Source organism: Aotus nancymaae, unplaced genomic scaffold (genome assembly GCF_030222135.1).
Source record: "Aotus nancymaae isolate 86718 unplaced genomic scaffold, 86718_ANA_hifiasm-v0.15.2.pri h1tg000059l, whole genome shotgun sequence".
Classification (NCBI taxonomy): Eukaryota; Metazoa; Chordata; class Mammalia; order Primates; family Aotidae; genus Aotus; species Aotus nancymaae.
Genome location: NW_026988473.1, coordinates 47,643,139 through 47,664,938, shown reverse-complemented (window position 1 = coordinate 47,664,938; position 21,800 = coordinate 47,643,139). Strand labels below are relative to the sequence as shown.

The window sequence follows — 21,800 nt, the reverse complement described above, 5'->3', positions numbered from 1 at the left end:
CATTTGAATGGGATTGCATTTAATCTATAGATAAATTTGGGGAGAATTAACATCTTTGCAATACAGTAGTATCCCCCTTATCTGTAAAGGGTACATTCCAAGACCCCCAGTGGATACCTGAATCCATGGAAAATACTGTATTAGTTCATTCTCACACTGCTATCAAGATACTACCCAAGACTGGGTAACTTATAAAGAAAAAGGGTTTAATTGACTCACAGTTCCACATGGCCGGAGAGGCCTCAGGAAACTTACAATTGTGGCAGAAGGGGAGGCAGGGGCATCTTATATGGTGGCAGGCAAGAGAAAGCATGTGTGTGAGAAGCAAAGGGGAAACAGCCCCTTATATAACCATCAGATCTTGTGAGAAATCACTATCACGAGAACAGCACAGGGGAGACCACCCCCATAATCCAATCACTTCCCTCTCTCAACATGGGAATACAGGTCCTTCTTTTGACATTTGGGTATTACAATTCAAGATGAGATTTGGATGGAGACACAGAGCCAAACCATATCACTGTATATACCACATTTTTTTCTGGTACATACATACCTATGATAAAATTTAATTTATAAATTACCACAGTGAGAAATTGAAAGTAATAGAATAATTATAACGATATACTGTAATAAAAGTTATGTGCCTGTGATCTGTCTCGCACAAAATATCTTACTGTACCGTACTCAAATTGGTAACTGAAACTGAGGAAAGTGCAACTGTGAATATGGGATACAACTGCAGTGAGTCATCAAATCCATGGACATGATACATCTCTAAATTTATTGAGGTCTTCTTCAATTTTTCTTAATGTTTTATACTTGTAGAGACCTTGCACAATTTTCATTAGATATTTTCCCAGGGCATGTGGGGTTTTTAAAATGTGGATTTAAATGATATGATTTCTGATTGATTAAAGACATTTGATAGCTTTAGAATATTGAGGCTTCCCATCTAAGAACACCCTGTAGCCAGATTTTTAAAAATTCTTTAGATTTTATAGTATTGTTCATAAAGGTGTTTTGTATGTTTGAAGGTTTATTCCTAGACAGTCATTTTTGTTGCTTATTATACACAAACGAACAATACTTATAAGTATAGAGCTTGATGACTTTTCACAATTGAACATATACATGTAGTAGGAGCGAGATGAAGACAGAACATTGCCAGAACTCCAAAAGTCCTGTTTCTTTCAGTCACTAATCCCACATGGTCACCACCTACCACAAAAATAACCACTGATTTCTACCAGTATTCATTAGGTAAATGGAACCTTTTCTTTCTGGTTTATTTCATTCAACATTGTTTTTATGAGATTTAGCCTCATTCTATCTTGCGGCTATATTATTCCCCTGGTAAACTATATTTCATTGTGGGAATATACTGTGATTTATCTGTCAGTTCTGTGATTGACTATATGGTCATTTGGGTAGGAAAACAATTCAGCTACTCTACCAAACTCTAATTTTTTTATTGAGGTATAATTTACATGCAATAAAATTTACCCTTTCAGAATGTGCAGTTCCATGTGTTTTTACAATTGTACATAGTAATGGAACTGCTTCCAAAATCAGACTAGAGATATTTTCACCACCCTAAATGGTCTTCTCATGCCTCTTTGTAATCAATCCCCATCCCATATTCCCAGCCCCTGAAAAACACTGATTTGTTTTCTGTCTCAATAGTGTTTCCTTTCCTAGAATGTCATATAAATGGAATCATACAGTATATTGTTTTTTGTTTCTGGCTCATTTCACTTAGCATGATACTTTTGAGATTTATACATGTTGTTGCACATATCAGTAATCCATTCCTTTTTATTGCTAGTAGGATTTCATTGTATGGATGCACCACTATTTGTTTATCCATCTACCAGTTGATAGACATGAGATGGGGTTTAGTTTTTTAATGTGAATAAAGCTTCTATGAATGTTAATATACAGGTCTCTGTATAGACAAATGTTTTCATTTACCTTAGCTAAGTTCCTAGCTTTGGGGCTGCTTGGTCATTTGGTAAGTGCATGTTAAATTTTATTTTTTTAATTGTCAAATTGTTTTCCAAAGTGACATGACATACAACCATGCACAAGAGTTTCAGTTACTGTACATCCATGCTAATACTTGATGTTGTCAGACTTACATTCTAGCCATTCTAATGCATATAGTAGTATCTCATTGCAATTTTAATTTGCATTTCCCTAGTGACTAATGATGTTGAGCTTCTTTTGATGTATGAATTTTTCATTTGTATATTTTTTGGTCAAGTGCTTTCAAATCTTTTGCCCATTTTTAAATGGTGTTATTTCTTAGTATTGAGTTTTAAGTGTTCTGCATATAAATCCTTTATCAGATATATGTTTGCAACATTCTCTCCTAGTTAGTGGATTGTTGTTTCATTTTCATTACAGTATCTTTCAAAGATCAGAACTTTTTAATACAATAAAGTCAAATTTATTGATTTTTTCTTTTATAATTTGAGTTATAGTTATCTTTGCTAAACTCGAAGTCACTACGAATTTCTCATGTGTTCTCCCAAAAGTTTTATAGTTTCTAGCTTTTAGTCTTCAGCCTATAAGCTGATTCTAGATGATTTTTTTACATTGCAATGAATGCAAGATTCTAGTTAATTTTTTATAGTAAATATAAAATTTACTATACTTTTGTTGTTGTTGTTGTTTGCCCATAGGTATCTAGCTGCTTTAGTACCACTTGTTTGAAAGACTATTCTTTCCACATTGAGTTACTTTGGCACCTTTATATATAATCAATTGACCATATACGTGTAGGTCTATCTCTATACTCTCTAATCTGTTCCATTAATCTATATGATCATCCTTATACTAAAAGCACACTTTCTTGATTATCGCAGCTTTAGAGTAAGTCAGTCTTTTTCTTGTCTTGTCTTTGAAACAGAGCCTCATTCTGTTGCCCAAGCTGGAGTGCAGTGACTTAATCATAGCTCACTACAGGCTCCACCTCCTGGGCTCAAGTGATCCTTTTGTCTTAGCCTCCTGAGTAGCTGGAACTGCAGGCATGCATCAGCATGCCTGGCTAATTAAAAAAAGTTTTTTGGGCCGGGCGCGGTGGCTCACGCCTGTAATCCCAGCACTTTGGGAGGCGGAGGCGGGTGGATCACGAGGTCAAGAGATCGAGACCATCCTGGTCAACATGGTGAAACCCCGTCTCTACTAAAAATACAAAAAATTAGCTGGGCGTGGTGGCGCGTGCCTGTAATCCCAGCTACTCAGGAGGCTGAGGCAGGAGAATTGCCTGAACACAGGAGGCAGAGGTTGCGGTGAGCCGAGATCGCGCCATTGCACTTCAGCTGGGTAACAAGAGCGAAACTCCGTCTCAAAAAAAAAAAAAAAAAAAGTTTTTTTAGTAGAGACAAGGTCTCACTATGTGGTCCAGGCTAGTCTTCAACTCCTAAGCTCAAGTGATCGTCCTGCTTTGGCTTTCCAAAGTTTTGGGATTATAGCTGTGAGCCACCATGCTCAGCTATAGTAAGTCTTGAAAACAGGTAGGGGAAATCTTACAACTTTGTTCTTCTTAAAAATTAATGTGGCTGCTCTAGGTCTTTTGTGTTTTCATATAAATTTTAGAATTGGCTTATCAGTTTTTACCAAAAAAGCCTACTGGAATTTTGCTTGTAATCTATAGATCAATTTGGAATAAATGGACACTTGTTTAGCTTTCATCCATTTAGTGTGTGGATTTTTCACACATATTAAATTTATCTTTTAAGTATTTCATGTTTTGTTGCCATTGTAAATAAAATTGCTTTCTTAATTTTGCTTTTAAGTTGTTCATTATTAATATGTAGAAGCAAATTAACTTTATATTGACCTTACTAAACTTACTTATTATTGTAATAGCTTTTAAATAGAATTTTAACAAGATAGTCATGTCTTCTACCAATAAAGACAGCCTGACATCTTCCTTTCCTGTTTGTATACCTTTTGTTCCATTCTCTCACCTTACTGCACTGCCTAGGACTTCCTATACAGTGCTGAATAGAAGTGGTGATAGTGTACAGCATTGTCTTTTTCCCAATAGGAGAGGGACTGTATTTCTCCATTGAGTATAATGTTTACTGTAGATTTCTTTTGTCAGTCCTTTATTAGATCAATACGACTTTTTTCTATTCTTAGCTTGCTATGAGTTTTAATCATGGGTAATGATAAATGTAAACAAATGCTTTTTCTGCATCTGTTGGATATTCATATGCTTTTGTTACTTTAGTCAATATGTGCTAAATGACATAATTTATATGTAGCTTTTTTGTATTTTTTAATTGATAAATCATAGTTTTACATGTGTTTGGGATATATGTGATATTTTGATGCATAAATGCAGTGCATCATGATCAAATCAGAGTAATTGGAATATCTATTACTTCAAACATTTATCTCTTATTTGTCTTAGGAAACTTAAAATTCTTCTAGTATTTTGAAATTTACTATAAATCATTGTTAACTATAATTTTCCTATTGTACTATCAAATATTATAACTTATTTTTTCTACTAATTTTATTTTGTACCCATTACCCAACTTCTCTTCAGCCCTCCCTTCCCACTTCCACTTCCCTGGTAACCACCATTCTACTCTCTATACTCTTGAGATCCACTTTTTCATTTTTAGCTCCTGCATAAGTGATAACATGTGAAATTTGTCTTTCTGGGCCTGGTTTATTTCACTTAACATAATGACCTCCAGTTTCATCCATGTTGATGCAAATGAAAAGATTTTATTTCTTTATGGCTGAATAATATTCCATTGTGTATATATATCACATTTTCTTTCTTTTTTGTTGGGGGGAGGGTGGACAGTCTTGCTCTGTCGCCCATATTGGAGTGCAGTGGCATGATCTCGGCTCACTGCAGCCTCTGCTCCTGGGTTCAAGTGATTCTCCTGCCTCAGCCTCCTGAGTAGCTGGGACTACAGGCATGCACCACCATGCCCAGCTAATTTTTGAATTTTTAGTAGAGACGGAGTTTTACCATGTTGGCCAGGATGGTCTTGATCTCCTGACCTCATGATCTGCCTGCCTCAGCCTCCCAAAGTGCTGGGATTACAGGTGTGAGCCACCGCACCTGGCCCACATTTTCTTTATTCATTCATCCATTGATGGACACTTAGGTTGATGCTGTATCTTGGCTATTCTGCTGCAATAAACGTGGGAATGTAGATGTCTCTTCAGTATACTGATTCCTTTCTTTGTGTTATATACTCAGCAGTAGGCCTGCTGGATCATATGGCAGTTCTGTTTTTAGTTTTTTGAGAAACTGCCATACTGTTTTTCATAATGGTTTTACTACTCTACATTTTCATCAACAGTGTGTAAGTAAATGTTCCCCTTTCTCCACATCCTTGGCAGCATTTTTGATTTTTTTAAAATAGCCATTCTAACTGGGGCCTGCTGGGGGGTGGGGGTTAGGGGAGAGATAGCATTAGGAGAAATAGCTAATGTAGGTAACAGGTTGATGGGTGCCGCAAACCAACATGGCATGTGTATACCTATGGAACAAACCTACATGTTCTGCACATGTACCCCAGAACTTTAAATATAAAAAATAAATATCTATTTAGGTCTTTTGCTCATTTTTTTATTTGAGTTATTTGGTTTTTTGGTATTGAGTTGAGTTGCTTATGTATTTTGGTTATTAATCCCTTTTCAGATGGATAGTTTACAAACACTCTCCCTCATTCTTTAGGTTGTGTCTTCATGCTGTTAATTGTTTCCTTTGCTGTATATAGGCTTTTTTGCTTGATATAACCTTGATTGCCTATTTTTGCTTTTGTTAACTGTGCTTTTGATGTCTTTCCCAGAAAATCTTTGCCCAGACCAATGTCCTGGAGCACTTCTCCAGTGTTTTTGTCTAGTAGCTTCATATATTCGGTCCTTAAATTCAAGTCTTTAATTCACTTTGAGTTTATTTTTGTATATGGTGAAAGATGGGGTATAGTTTTATTCTTTTGCATGTGAATATTGAGTTTTCCCAGTACTATTTATTGAAGAAACTATCCATTCCCCAATGTATGTTCTTGGCACCTTTGTTAAAATGAGTTGACTATAAGGGTATGGACTTATTTCTGAGTTCTCTATTCTGTTCCATTGGTTCATGTGTCTGTTTTTATGCCAGTACCATGCTTTTGGTTACTATAGCTTTGTAATAATACTATAGCTTTGGTTACTATAGCTTTGGTTACTATAGCTTTGTAATAATACTATAGCTTTGGTTACTATAGCTTTGCAATGTGTCTGTTTTTATGCCAGTACCATGCTTTTGGTTACTATAGCTTTGTAATAATACTATAGCTTTGGTTACTATAGCTTTGGTTACTATAGCTTTGGTTGCTATAGCTTTGCAATGTGTCTGTTTTTATGCCAGTACCATGCTTTTGGTTACTATAGCTTTGTAATAGCTTTGTAATAATTTGAAATCAAGTAATATGATGCCTCTAGCTTTGTTCTTTTGGCTCAGGAATACTTTAGCTATTTGGAGTCTTTTGTGGTTCTGTACAAATTTTGGGATTTTTTTTTTCTGTGAAGGATGTCATTGGTATTTTGATAGGGGTTGCATTGAATCTGCAGATGGCTTTGGGTAGTATAGACATTTTAACAATATTAATTCTTCCAATTCATGAGGATGGGATTTCTTTCCATGCCTTGGGTGTCCTCTTCAATTTCTTTCATCAGTGTTTTATAGTTTTTCTTGTAGAGATCTTTCACTTCTTTGGTTAAATTTATCCTTAGGTGGCTTTGTTGTTGTTGTTGTTGTTGTGTTTGTAGCTATTGTAAATGGCATTACTTTCTTGATTTATTTTTTCAGAAAAGAATCTCTATTGACTGCAATTAGTATATAGAAATGCTACTACTTTTTGCATATTGATTTTGTATTCTCCAAATTTAATAAGTTTATCAGTTCTGAGAGGGTTTTTGTGTGGAGTCATTCAGTTTTTCTAAACATAAAATCATGTCATCTGCAAATAAGGATAATTTGACTCCTTCCATTCCAGTTTGGATGCCGCTTATTTCTTTCTCTTGACTAACTGCTCTGGCTAAAACTATATAGATTTTTGAATGTTAAATCATTATTGTGTTCCTGAAATAAACACAACTTGGTCATAATATACTACCTTTTTATATCTCACTTTATTGCATTTACTAATTATTTTTCAGAGTTTCACACCTGTGTTTATAAATGATGTTGGCCTAAAATTTTTCTTTCTTTTTTTGTTTTGTTTGTTTTGAGACAGAGTCTTGTTCTGTTGCTTAGGCTGGAGTGCAGTGGCGCAATCTTGGCTCACTGCAATCTCTGCCTCTGGGGTTCAAGCAATCCTCCTGCCTTAGCCTCCAGAGTAGCTGGGATTAGAGGTGCACACCACCATGCCCAGCTAATTTTTATATTTTTCATAGAGATAGGGTTGCATGATGTTGGCCAGCCTGGTCTCGAACTTCTGACCTCAAGTGATCCACCCGCCTAGGCCTCCCAAAGTGCTGGAATTACTGGCGTGAGCCACCACACCTGGCCAAATTTTTCTTTCTTGCAATATCTTTATCAGGTTTTAGTATTAAGCTTATACTAGCCTCATAACACAACTTGAAAGTGTCCTTTTTCTATTATCTGGAAGAGTTTTGTATTTTAATATTGGTGATTCTTTTATTAAACATTTGAAAACAAATGAAGTCATATAATCTAGAACTGCTTTTAATTATAAATTCTGTCCCTTTAATAGAGAACTATTCAGATTTCCTATTTCTTCTTGTGTTTGTTTTGGCAAATTGTGTTTTTCAAATGAATTTATTTAAACTACATTTTCAAATTTATCATTATATAATAGTTTATGTAATAACTTCCTTTAATAATACTCTATAGGACTTTTCATCCCTGATATTGGAATTTTTTCTGCCCATGTTTTCTTAATCATTCTTAATCAGTTTTGTATTTTTAGAGTCAAATTTTTACTTTGTTGATTTTGTTTTATTTATGCCTTATCTTTATTGTCTTTTATAATAAGTCTGTTCTTATTTGCTTTCTTTTACACTCTTTAGGTTCAATTGTGGTTCTTTTTCTAGCGTCTTGAAATGGATCTTAGAACAACATTTCTCAACATTTTTTTTCTTTTTGCATGATGTATGCTTTATGTAAGGCTCTAAGTATCTCTCTAATTACGACTAACTGCATCCCAGTCATTCTGTTGTGTTACACTTTTGTCATCAGTTTAAATTTATTTATATGTCTTCTTTGATCCATGGGATGTTTAGAAAAATATTACTTAAGTTTGTCAAGTCCAAGAGAAAACTTCCCCCTCACCCTCTGAAAGGTTGCTGAAAATCACCAACAAAAGGCAGTTTAAGAGGAGAAAAGGCATACACATTTATTTGATCATGGTTTTATGTGACATGGGAGTCTTCAGAATGAAGCCCCAAAGATAGAGGGATACTGTTCGTTTTTATGCTTCAACGAAATATGGATAGTCATGAAGAAATATAATTGAACAAAAGAGTAAAATCTCATGCTAATAGACTGGGGAACCCCAGCCAGTCTTGTCTCTTTAGATCCTTCTTGGCCTCTCTGTACCACATTTCTTCATTTTGGGTATGGGGCAGGATCTTCTCTGGAATAGGAGTCTTAAGACCTAGAGTCAAACAAGGCAAGTCAGATCATTTCTTTATGGCCAGTAGTTACACAGAAAGGTGGGTGGAAAGTTAGAATAATACTTGTAGGTTTTATGTCTGGCTCTGAGGAAAAGGGGTTCTGGTTGTTATGAACTGCCTTCAGGAAGAGGGAGTCTAGTTTCTATGGATAGTCGCAGGGAAGAATGAGAGGCCGGGAGGGCAGGAGAAGGTCAGAGAAAGCTGCTTCTGAGACCCCCTACAATTTCTACATGATTGTATTGATTTCTAGCTTAATTCCACTGTTATCCAAAGACATATGGTATGTGACTGAAGTCCTTTGAGATTTGTTGGTACTTGCTTTATAGCTTGACATATGATCATTTAATAAATGTTTCTTATATACTTCAAATAATATATATGTGTGTATATATGCATAGATATTAATATATACATTTTCTAGTTATTGGATGTGATGTTCTATATTTGCTTATCAATTAGGTCAAATTTATTAATAGTGTTTAGTTATATCTTCTATATCCTTGCTGATTTTTTTTTCTCTGGTCTGGTTTTTCTGTTACTTGCTAAGAGAGCTTTGTTTAAAATATCTAACAATGGTTGAGGGGTTTGACTGTTTCTTTTTTTAATTCAGTAAGTTTTTGCTTTATATAGTTTGAGCCTATGCTGTTAGGTATATACACATTTATGATTGTTATAGTATACTTTTGAATTGATGCTTTGATAATCATTAAATGTCTCTTATATTTGTTATATTTCTGGTCTTAATGTCTTGGTCTGATTTTTTTTGATAGCTATACAACCTTTCTTTTGGTTTGTTTTTCACATGAGATCCCTTTTTCCTTCTTTTTACTTTAACCTTAATGAATTATTGTATTTAAAGTGTCTGTCTTATAAGCAACCTATAGTTTGGGTTTTTGAAAATCCAATTTGATGGTCTTTGTCTTTTATTTTGCGTATTTAGTGTACTTACAGTTAATGTAATTACTGATAAATGTGACTTTAAATCTATCAGTTTACTGTTTGTCTTTCAGTTGTCTCATCTGACTTGTTCATTTTTTTTCTTTTCTTGATTTATTTTTAATCTGGAATTTTTAAATTCAATTTCTTTTCTTTTACTTATATTTATGCAATACATAGTATATAGTGTCAGTGTTTAGGTATACTTTGTTCATTATTATTTTGGTGGTTACCCAAGAGACTATAATGTTAATCAATAACTAAATGAATCTCTGTTAAATTAGTTCTCTTATCTCCTTCAGGATAACCTAAGACTTTAGAAAACTTTAAACTCCATTTACCATCTTTCAACTTTTGTGCAATTGCTGCTATATATTTTAATTCAATACATATTTTAAACCCATAGATATAATAATTATGCTTTGAAACAGTTCTTTTGTTGTAGGATTGAAGAATGTAAAAGAAAAAAACAAAAACAAAAAAAAAGAAGCCATCCATTTCCATTTGGATTCATGAACATTTTCTATTTTAGTGGTTCTTCATCTTTTTCTGCATCACTATACTTCCATCTTGGATTGATTTTCTTCTGCCTGGAGAATTCCCTGTGGCATTCCTTTTACTGTGAGTCTGCTGAGGATAATTCTGTCAGGCTTTGTTTGAAAACATTCCACTTTTGCCTTTATTTTTACAGAATATTTCTTTAGAATGTAGACTGCAAGTTGGCAGTTAGCATTGTCCTTCATCATTTAATGATATCATGCCATTGTTCACAGCTTCCATTGTTTCTCTTCTAAGTCAATCATCAGTCTCATTTTTAATTCTTCGAATTTAATTCATTTTTGTTAGCTTTTTACAGTATGCTTAAATCATTTATTTAAAAACTTTCTTCTGTTCTAATATAAACAATGTAAAGCCATACATTTCCCTCTGGGCTCTGCTTTAGCTGAATCCTACAAATTCTAGTATGTTGTGTTTTCATTTCATTCAAATTCTTTCTAATTTTCTTTGTAGTCTGGGTGACAGAATGAGACTGTCTGAAACATAAATTGTTTTAATTTTCTTTGTGATTTCTTTTTTTGACCTATGGGTTATTTAGAAGTGTGTTATTTAATTTTCAGATATTTGGGGGATATTCCAGAGTATCTTTTAGTTATTAATTTTTAATTTAATTCTCTTGTGGTCAGAGAACATGGTTCTTATTATTTCAATCGTCTTGTAACTTTATCAAGATTGTTTTAAAGCTCAGGATATAGTCTAACTTAGGAAATGTTTCTGGTGCACTTTCAAATAAACTGTTGCTGTTTGGTGAAGTGTTCTATGATGTGAAATAGGTCAATTTGTTTAATAATGTGCACAAGTCACACATTCTTACTTTTGTCTACTTAGTGTATCAATTTCCAACAGAAGAGAGTTAATACTCCTTAGCTATAATTTTTGAATTGTCTATTTTTCTTTTCAGTTTGGTCAGTTTTTGCTTCATGTATTTTGGAGCTCTCTAATCAACTGCATATATATTTAAAATTGTTTCATTTTCTTGATAGATTTACCTTTTATTATGGAATGTCTCTTTATCTTTGTTAATATTCTCTGTCCAAAAATCACTTTGATATAGCCTCATGAGCTTTCTTATTGATTCAAGTTTTCACACTCTAGTTTTTCTAAATTTTTACTTTTAATTTCTCCTTATATTTAACATAAATTTATTGTAGACAACATATAGCAGGTTCTTGCTGTTTAAAAATCTAGTCTGACAATATCTTCTTTTTAATTACAATGCTTTGACTATATATTTAGTTGACAGTAACTGTTTCAATACATGAACATGAGATTTATTTGTGTCTTCTTAAATTTCTTTTATTAATGTTTTATAATTTTCAGTGTATGGTCTTTCACTTCCTTGGTTAAATTTATTCCTAAGCGGGTTTTTTTGGAAGTTATAAATGATAGTTTTTTAAATTCTTTTTCAGATACTTTGTTGTTAGTGTATAGAAATGCTACTGATTTTCCTATGTTAATTTTGTATACTGTAACTTTACTGGTTTCTTATAATAGCTTTTTTTGGTGGAGTTTTTGAGCACACTTATAATAGCTATTTCAAAATTCTCATATGCTAATTCCATCATCTCTGTCATTTCTGGGTCTGCTTTTATTGACTAATTTTTCTCTTGCTTATCAGACTTGTCCTGCTTTTTTACATATCTAGTAACTGTTTACCAACTGCCAGACTTTTAATGTTACATTGTAGCATGTCTATATTTTGTTTCTTTAAGAATTAAATAGGCAGTAAAGAATGTTTGGCAGGCAATAAAGAATATTTGGCAGGCAGTAGGGTAACTTGCAGATAACTTGTTTTCCTTTCAAGGCTTGCTTTTCAGTTTTGTTCAGGTAAATCTATAATAACCTTTACTCTAGGGCTAATTCATTCCCTGTGATTTTTCTTTGGTCTCCTCTATCAATGCCTTAAATTTTTGTTCTACGCTGGCTAGGTAGAACTTGAACATACCCCAGTCCTTTAGAAGCTTTCAAGATTGTTTAGCCTATGGCTTCACAGCAGCTATTTTCCCAACCTCATAGAGTTTCTTTCTATGCATCTATAGTTTACTATAAGCAATAGACTTAAGGGGATTTCTATGCTTATGTCTAAATTTCTTCTTTGCATAGCTCCCTCTTCTCCAATACTATGCCTGACATATTCCAGCTGTCTCAGCCTGCCCAAACTCTCATCTGTCTTTTCAACTCAATGAATCTGTTATGCTTTTTTAGTTTCTTCTTACCTGCATTGTGATCTGGAAAATCTCTCTAAGCAGAAAGCTACTGTGATTGTAGAACTTTCCTCTTTTGCTTCCATTCTTGCCTTTATCACAGTTCTGCACTGCCTGTTGTCCCATGCCTGAAAATAGATGCTTCATGTATTTTGTCCTAATTTTCAGTGCTTTGGGTTGGGAGATGAATTCCAGAATCAGTCATTCTAACGTAGCCAGAGTGGAACAATGTTGCAAAGTCTTTAAGATTTTACAAATGAAAAGTTTGCTAGAGCAGGAGACCAGGTGCCGTGGCTCATGCCTGTACTCCCAGCACTTTCGGAGGCTGAGGCAGGCAGATTACCTGAGGTCAGGAGTTCAAAAGCAGCCTGGCCAACATGGCGAAACCCATCTCTGCTAAAAATACAAAAATTAGCTGGGTGTGGTGGCAGGTGCCTGTAATCCCAGCTACTCAGGAAGCTGAGGCATGAGGATCACTTGAACTCGGGACAAGGAGGTTGCAGTAAGCTCAGATCATGCCACTGCACACCAGGCTGAGTGACAGAGCAAGACTCCTTCTCAAAGAAAAGAAAACAAATATGTACTAGAATGGTTGGTTCTGTGATGGAGAGGGTAACAAGAAAAAGACTCAGTGGCAACTATATAACTTCTTTCTTGACAGAAGTATAAGAAATGCCTTATGTTTGGAAGCATTTTCTCCTCAATTTCAAAAGAAGTTTCAATGGAAATACTTATTTTTTGAAAGTTAGAAGAAGTTTCAACTTTAGGTTTATATTTTTCCATAAACAAAGGCTAACTAGGCAGTTTTCTAATGTTGCAGTATTGTTAATTTAGATCACTGATGATGATAAAGTGGTTCCTGCTGCTCTTGCTGCTGCCAACAAGAAGAACATTTACTTAGGCACTGCTAATATACCAGGCATTGTGCTAGGCACAGTACACTGATAATCTTCACCCTTCCACAACAGTTCTGCAAGTTAGAAATCATGGTCCTGAGAAACTCAAGGAGGTAAAATTATTTCCTCAAGATCATACGCTAAGAAGTGAAAACTCCGTGACTAAATTACTCAGTGGTCGTTTGGTGGCTAGAATTGGGAAACAATCTCAGCTCATCAGTAACAATGCCTCCTCCCATGATTATACTGCTCTCTGATTCTGTCTTTACCTGAGCTTTCCATCTGGCAAATTAAACTGGAAAACAGCCAACTCCTTTCCCAGAGAGGCTGTATTATTATATAGATGTTTTGCATTATTTTGCTTTGAATAACATATGTTAATGTGCTCCTGGAGGCTAAACTACCCTTATTTTGTCAAACTTGGCCTCTCTCACTAGGGTGAATAGTTGAACATTTTAGAGAGGAAAAGGCAGGCTGGAAAGAAGGTTAGTTGACATGGAGTTGCTTCTCCTCCTTTCCCCCAACCCAACACATATTTCTATTCAGACATAAGCAGCCATAAAAGAGTCAAATTAGTAAATTTGATATCATGGAGTCCTAGCTGGTCCTGATAGTCAGTGATCATAGTGGGTTAATCCAGCTATTACTCATTAACTCTGCATCATGTTGATACGTAGGGGCAGATGTTCTTGCTGAGAAGAATAAAAGCCTCCTGTGGCACCTGGAGGACCTTATCAGACAGGGTCCCCAGCCAGATCACAGAAGATTCTAGTTAACATGGGCATTTTGCTGCCTCTCACCATCTACCTCTTGTTCAGAGGTTGGCCTATCTCCTCGACTTCGGCTCTCCCTTGGGCCCTGTATTGTTGAGCCATCCCTATCTTAAACGGCCTTTCCTGGCATTTGAATCACTACTTCGATGATGTGATAATATCTGCAAGTTGGGAAAATAAAAATGCCATTTGTTTAGCCATAATTAATGAAATATTTATGTTGCATGAGACTATGTGATAAAACCTTAGGCTGAGTCCTTTTGCTTCTGATTACATTTGGGATTTTTTTTTTCTATGACCAGACATTCTGACGCCAGCTCTTTTACACTGAGCAGATGTCATGTAGTAAAAATGGGTGCCAGATGCTGTGAGCCACAGAAGGGCGATTTGTTTAAGAGCTGGCTCCAACTTTTTTGCATTCAATTACTCTGCAGAACAAACCTTACACAAGCATTTAGGTAACTCAGCTAACTTCAGACATGCATTTTAATAATGGATTTTTATCTCAATGCATTCTGAACAAGGCACCATATAAATGGTGTTTAAGGAATTAATTGATTTCTGCGCAATACCTTGGCTTTTTTTTTTAATGTGAAAAGAGAGCTGCAAAGCTCTTGGCAGGAACCCAGAAATGTAATTAACGTGGAGGGCCAAATTTTCAGTTGCCCTTAGGTACTGTTGCCTCGTGCTCACAGCAGGTGCAGTAAGGGGAGGGCGGGGAGGAAGGAAATGAGAGGAAGCGGGGAGGAGGAAGGAGCAGCTTTGGTTCATAAAGCAGGAAGCGAAGCTAGCAGTTCACTGAGTTTTTCTGTTCCCATTTCAGACTCCAAGAACTTTCCCCTCAGAGCACAGGTAACAGAGACTTCCTCTTGTGCCTCTTCTACCACCTCCTCCTCTGCAGATGAAGAATTTGATCCCCAGCTTTCCTTGCAGTTAAAGGTAACAACACTTGGTTCCCCAAAGAGGGCCTTGGCTAGCAGGGGCTGCTTACCATCCAGATTTCAGACCCAGTGTGGGCTCCAGCTGCAGTGGTTTCGTTAGGAGGATCATGTTTCATTGCATCCGACATGATCCTCTCTTTACCTGGAACACACCAAGAGTTGTATCTTTAAAAAAAAACTTGTACAAGTTTGCCTTTCTCAGACCCACACTGGGGAGAAAAAAAGGAGAGACATATTTACTGGAAACCATTTGGTGACGGCAGCTCTTAAAGTGGGTTTAATATATGGTCCAACAAGCAAACCATTGAAAAAATTACAACAAACAGATGCATATTTCCCTGGGGGAAGCACAGCTTCATTTAAGAAGCACTAGAGGCAGATTGCATGGAAAATGTTATGTTTATTCTAATCAGAAATATGAAATGAACCATGCAGTTGCATCTAGACATAGATACTCCAAGGATCCCTGCTTGAAAGGGACAAGCTCCGTGCCAGCTGGGGAGACAGTAGACTTCTTTTCTCAATGAACATTAATGTTTCTGGAGAACTCTTTAAACTCTCATATCCATAGATTAAAAAACACAAACATTGTATATATCTATAAATGTGTCTGTATGTCACATTGACAGAGACAGACGTCCCATAACCAAAGCCCACCATTGTTTTCTTTATCCACTGAAGCTGGAGCATTTTCACTAAGACAGTAGAGTACTTGGCGAGGGTGGTGGGGGGGGTGGGGTGTTACTGAATGGTTGGACCTAAAATGCAGAAAGAGAAGCAGTTTGCTGCTCTGGTAGTGTTTATTTTCTGGAGTAGTGAGGATCTGGGGAGGGAGGAGGAAAAGCAAATTTATTTATACACTCAACTTTTCCATATCTGGCATTAGGAGCTTTGGCATCATCTCAAGTCACTCAGGGGTTCCAACTCCCCATGGCCCAGCTTGGAGTAAGGCAGGAGGGGTCTGGGACATGTGTGAGAGTGTGTGTGTGCATGTGTGTGTGTGTGAGAGAGAGAGACAGAGAGATGGGAGGCACATCGGGGAAGGGAAGAAAGAGAGAGGGAGGGAGTACAGATTGAGGGAGAAAGATGTATGAATTTCTCATTTCTAACAATGATGTCTCTGATTAGTTCAGTATTCAACACAAATGAATTCTGTGTGTGTTGTATTGATTTCTGTGGTTTTCTTACTGCCCCTCTCATCCCCTTGAGTGACCCTGAGTTAATTCTGTATTCAAATTAGGCGGAGATTCCAGCATCAGCCATCTTGACACGGAGAATAAAAGAACAGAATGGCCCAAACTTATTGAAATTGCAAGACGGTGGTATCTAGCACCAGTCTCACAAATAGCTCCTTGTCCTCCTGCTGGTCCAGAACAGAGCCCACCATCACATCAGCTTGCCAGGCGGTAAAGCATGCCTGCCTCACCTGGCTTCGGACCTGGCCCACTCTTAAAGGAAGGGAAGCTGGCAACAATATTTCTTCTTTCCAACCTCTCGAGGGCTCACACTGAAGGAACGAGAGGAGGTTTTCGTCCTCTGGTTTCTTTGTCTCTTCTGTCCCATGCAGGTGTGTCCCCAGCCAGGTGGCACAGAGCCCATGACAGCTCAAATGAACCTTTGCACAGGAAACCGGAGGCAAGATGTGTCCTCTCGGCCTCTTCTCTTTGCTTCACCCTTGTTCCCCACTGCCTTTCCTCCCACACCACCACCTAGATCTAAGAGACTAAGGCAGGAAGAGATGCAGCAGCTTGTCTTTGATTCTGCCAGATTTCTGCATCTTTTCTTCTATAGCCCTTAGCTTCTTTCCCTCTCTGCACCATCAGTGAGGATATAAGAACTGTGCGTTGTATACATAAGGCTGTGTCTTTATTAATGATGCATCCTTCTTTTATGTGTCAGCAACTTTTAATAAAAGGCAATAAATGACTTTCTTTTTCTAGGTTCTGTTTTGCTGACTCTTGATAAAGTAGTCAGAGTCTGATAGCGTTGCTGCTGGAAAGCGCTAAGACCACATGATGCTCTTGAGGCAAATCCCCCCACCTTTCACCTTGGAATTGCATTCAGTGGTCTTCATTTAAGGAGGAACATTGGCATTTCTTTTCTGTAGTCTCACTTTAGAGTAGGGCCTTGATGGGTTTAAATGGTATTTGGCACAAGAAAAGGCAGTATAGAGTAGATGAAATGTGGATACTAGATTCAGGCTACCTGTGCCTAACTCCTGGCTTTGCCTATTAGTAATTGCATCATCTTGTACAAGTTAATTTCCTCTCTGAGTTTTGATTTCCTTATCTGTAAAGTAAGTGCAATTTGAGGAATAAATGCGATGACACATGTGAATTAATTAGTATAGTATCTGACATGCAGCATTTAGTAAATGTGAGGATTTATTACATAGGTTACTATAATGGAAGCTCAAGGGACACATGTTAATAAATGAACTGACTCCATATAGACTAAGTTAGACAATCTCTGGATGACAGTTACCGTTGATCCCCACCACCTCTTCCCTAGAGCCTTTCCAGAAAGATCCTAATTGCCCAGTGAGGAATCCCCCATGCAAAATGTCTGGAATCTCCATTCAGAGTGATTGACAGTCAATCTGGTAGTCATCTCCTGGAAGCAGAGATGATACTATGTGGAATAAGTTGAGTTCTGAGAGTCAAAATTTTCTTCCAAGGATGAAGAAGATCTTTAGGATTTGAGGTCCTAAGTAGAATTCCAGAAAAATAGCCTATAGGCACCAAGCTAGCTATAACAATTTTTAAATTTCATATTTTTGTTTCTTCCAGCATTAAAAAGAAATGCCTAGAATGCTCTAATCCTCATCCTAGTTTACATGAAGTTGTGTATGCTCAGAGAAGGCAAACAGAGTAAAAATAGCCCAATTTGAACATTTATTTTGTAGATACAGAATGTCTGTGTGTGTATATATAATATATACTCCACACAAAAATCATAAATAGATTTTAGTAAAAAGTGATAATCATGCTAATTTAAAATATAATAGGCATGCTAATAATAAAAATCATGCTATTAATATTTACTGGGAGTTTATCCCATGTCTCTTTCAAGTATTCTACAAAGGGCTTAGCCTTATTATTTCATTTAATCCTAGGCACTAAATTCTTCTCATTACTCTAAAGAAGGCACTGAAGTTCAGAACATTGTGTGACATTCTGAAGCTCACACAGCTCAGCTGGGATTGGATGCAAGCTTTGCCTGTCTTGTGGACCCAGTGCTCAACCATTAGTCTCTGCTATGTCTCCCATCAGAAGTATCTCCTGAACTTTCTAGTATGTGGAATTGGCCACACCATCATTTCTCTTTTCTCTTGTGTTTAAAACCTGGAAGTGACACTATCAAGATCTAGACTTCTACTTTCTATGCATTAGTTTTGAATTTTTTTTTAACAAGCATGGGTACATACACAACCCAGTGACAGTAATGCTGTAATTGTGTAAACAAAGTGAGGTTGGGAAGAGAAGCAATCTCAGGCTTCCCTCAAGCCAAAAAACACTTTCACTGGAATGATACATTTCTCTATTTCCAGGTTTAATTAGCCACTGTAGACTCAACTTAAGCACTATTTAAAGTTGTTAACTAGTTTACATGTAGGAGAGAGAGAGCATGTGTGTGTATACCTGTCTGTTTGCCTGCCTGTCTCTCTCTCCCAGGCCCCTCATCCCTGAGCTATATCATAGCACCCCTGTAAAGTATAATTCTTGTACCATTCTTTCTCTCAGCTGAACCCAGCCAGTATTCTATATAGCAATTCCCAGCTACAGACCTATACATATGCTCCCTCCCCATACACACACAGCAGCTTCCCAATCCAGAACCTACTAGCAACACATGGCTACTTAAATTTACACTTAAATTCATTAAAATTGAATAACATTTAAAATTCACTTTATAATTCACACTCACTTCCTTTCAAATGGGGCTAGTGGCTTCCGGATTTTAGATAGCACAGCAATAGGTTATTTCTATCAATGCAGAGAGTTTTACCGATGTCGTTATTTTGGAAACTGAGCAGTGGCTAGGAATCATTAGTTGGAAAGGGCAGAAGCCTATAATGATATTTTGTAAATTTCAACCTCATTTTTCTCAGACATAATTTTTTTCTCTATTTGTTGTCATAGGAGAAGAAGACACTTAGAAGAAGAAAGAAGCTGGAAAAAGCAATGAAGCAGTTGGTTAAGCAAGAAGAATTGAAAAGACTCTATAAGGCTCAGGTCAGTAAATAAACTCGAGATGAGTGAGTGGGCCTGGGTCCCCTGGGACTCTGGATGGGAAAGAGGTTTGAGAGTCTGTATTGTATTAGGGAACGCAGGCTGGAGAAAGGTCAGTCTTCTTCTCTGAGGGACCAGATTTGTGGCTGTTTTAAAGAGGCCCTGGCTTAGGACTCTGGGTCATGAACAACCCAGGTGTTAATACGGCCTATTCTCAGCCACTCCTCCATCTTCAGACATGTGAGGTTGGAACAAGAGACAGTGCGTGGCCCTGGGAGTCATCCCTGACTGCCATGTAGCAGTGACCTTAGTTTTGTTCTCTGTAGACACATACCTTCCACCAACACCCCAACAGTGTCTTTACTAAACTGACAGCTATTAAAGGCTGTCTCCATTTCAAGATTAGTTGAAATTGTAAGTATCTAACATTCCAATAAAGATTTCCCGGCCTGATTGCTTACTTCAAACATTTCCTCCCAAGTTGCTCTGCCCCACTCCATCACAGACAGGCAAAATGAAGCAGAAAGTCAAGGCATCCTCCATCTCTCTGAGGACCCCAAGCCTAGACTTGAACAAGAGTTGGGTTTTAGGACATACGGACTTAGAATGACCACTCATGTTAATCCAGCATATCCTCACATCCCTTTCTCCAGTTATTCCCTTTATCTGGCTAATAATCCTACACACTATTTCTGACCAGAGTGATGTCATTCAGTCCACCCTCCTTTACCCTTCCCTGTGGCTGATGTGGGAGCTACTTCTTTCACCTAGTGAATGGGGAAAAGTCACTTCTGTCCACTTGCAACCTCTAAAACAGGTTTCTTAAAAACACTGCAACTTTTCCTTCTAAGAACATGACAACTCTTATGATATTGATTGGCAAACTAGGCAATGTATCTTCCTTGTATTTTCACCCCAGACAGTTGGTTATAATAAGAGAAGAATTACAATAGCCTTTTGAGTCCTGCTGGCACCCATAGCAGCCCTCTTTAATCTCTGAGACTTTCATCCTTAGTTTGGTTCTTTGAGACAGAGTCTTGCTCTGTTGCCCAGGCTGGAGTACAGTGGCGCGATCTCAGCTCACTGCAACTGCCTCCTGGGTTCAAGTGATTCTCTTGCCTCAGCCTCCGAGTAGCTGGGACTGCAGATGCCTACTACCACACCCAGCTAATTTTTTAATTTTTAGTAGGGAGGGTTTCACCATGTTGGCCATGCTGGTCTCAAAACTCCTGAGCTCAAGTGATCCTCCCACCTCAGCTTCCCAAAATGCTGAGATTACTGGCGTGAACCACCACACCCAGCCTCATCCTTAGTTTCTAAAGAATGACCACTGTATTAGTCTGCTTGGGCTGCCATAACAAAATACCATGGACCAAATGGCTTAAACAACAGAAATTTATTTTCCTTACGTTCTGGAGCCTAGAAGTCCAAGATCAAGGTGCTGGTGGGTTTGGTGCCTGGTTAGGCCTCTCTTCCTGGCTCGTAGGCAGCTGCCTTCTTGCTGTGTCCTCACATGATCTTTCTGTGAGTTCGCGTGAGCAGAGAAAAGTATCTCTGGTGTCTTTTCCTCTTATAAGGACATCAGCCATATTGGATTAGGGCTCCAACCTTAGGACTTCATTTAACCTTAATTACCTCCTTAAAGGTTCTATCTCCAAATACAGTCACATTGCTGGTTAGGGCTTCAATGTACGCGTTTGGAGTGGGACACAATTCAGTCCCTAAGAACCACATAGCTGTAACTACACAGTGAACAGTAATAAAGTCATTTAAGTGCTTCCCTTCTTTAGCAGTTCTACAGCATGCCGGCAAGAGATGGATTTGTAAAGATATCATTGTCTTTAAGGGAGAGACAGGAAGAGGTCATGAAATTACAAATAGTTTTAAGTAGACTTTCCATCTATTTCAGATTTTATGTTGGAACTTAAGCACTCATAGCTGAGACAAGAAGAGCTGGGTGGCTGTGCAGGCCCCACCCCTCCCTGCTTGGGTCTCTTTACAGGGTTTGAGGGGCCTTGGCTCTGTACTTGTGATTTCAGGGGCGATTTAGAAAGACATGGGGTTAAGGAGGAAGGGGAGTGAGACAGAGCGGAAGTAAAAGTAAAACAAAGGAGGAACACACGCATTCTGCCTGCCCAAATAGCTGATGGTTCCTTAAATATACCTGTTCTGCCAGGTGCAAAGTCTGTCCTGCCAAGGGATGTGCCTTTGACAGCATGGTATTTGAAAGCAGAGAAAATGGATGGGGATGAACAAAATTTGTATAGGAAAGGCTTTTCCATAACTTACTTACTTTCTTTTTTTTTTTTTGAGACGGAGTCTCGCACTGTTGCCCAGGCTGGAGTGCGGAGGACTGCAACCTCCACCTCCCGGGTTCAAGCAATTCTCCTGCCTCAGCCTCCCAAGTAGCTGAGATTACCGGCCTGGCTAATTTTTTGTATTTTTAGTAGAGACTGGGTTTCACTATGTTGAACAGACTGGTTTCAAACTCCTGACCTCGTGATCTGCCCGCCTCAGCCTCCCAAAGAGCTGGGATTACAGGCGTGTGCCATTACACCTGGCCCCTAACTTTTCTTTCTAATATACACAAGAGATT

General features: G+C 37.5%; 1 protein-coding gene across 1 annotated transcript in view; it reads left to right on the top strand.

Annotated features, from left to right (window-relative positions):
* The window catches only part of MICAL2 (microtubule associated monooxygenase, calponin and LIM domain containing 2), a 250,253-nt gene that overhangs the window by 202,377 nt on the left and 26,076 nt on the right, over nucleotides 1–21,800 (top strand). The window contains exons 31-32 of the mRNA XM_064365173.1: nucleotides 14,855–14,970; nucleotides 19,115–19,207. Of these exons, the coding sequence (XP_064221243.1) occupies nucleotides 14,855–14,970; nucleotides 19,115–19,207 (209 nt within the window). The remainder of the gene's footprint in view (nucleotides 1–14,854; nucleotides 14,971–19,114; nucleotides 19,208–21,800) is intronic.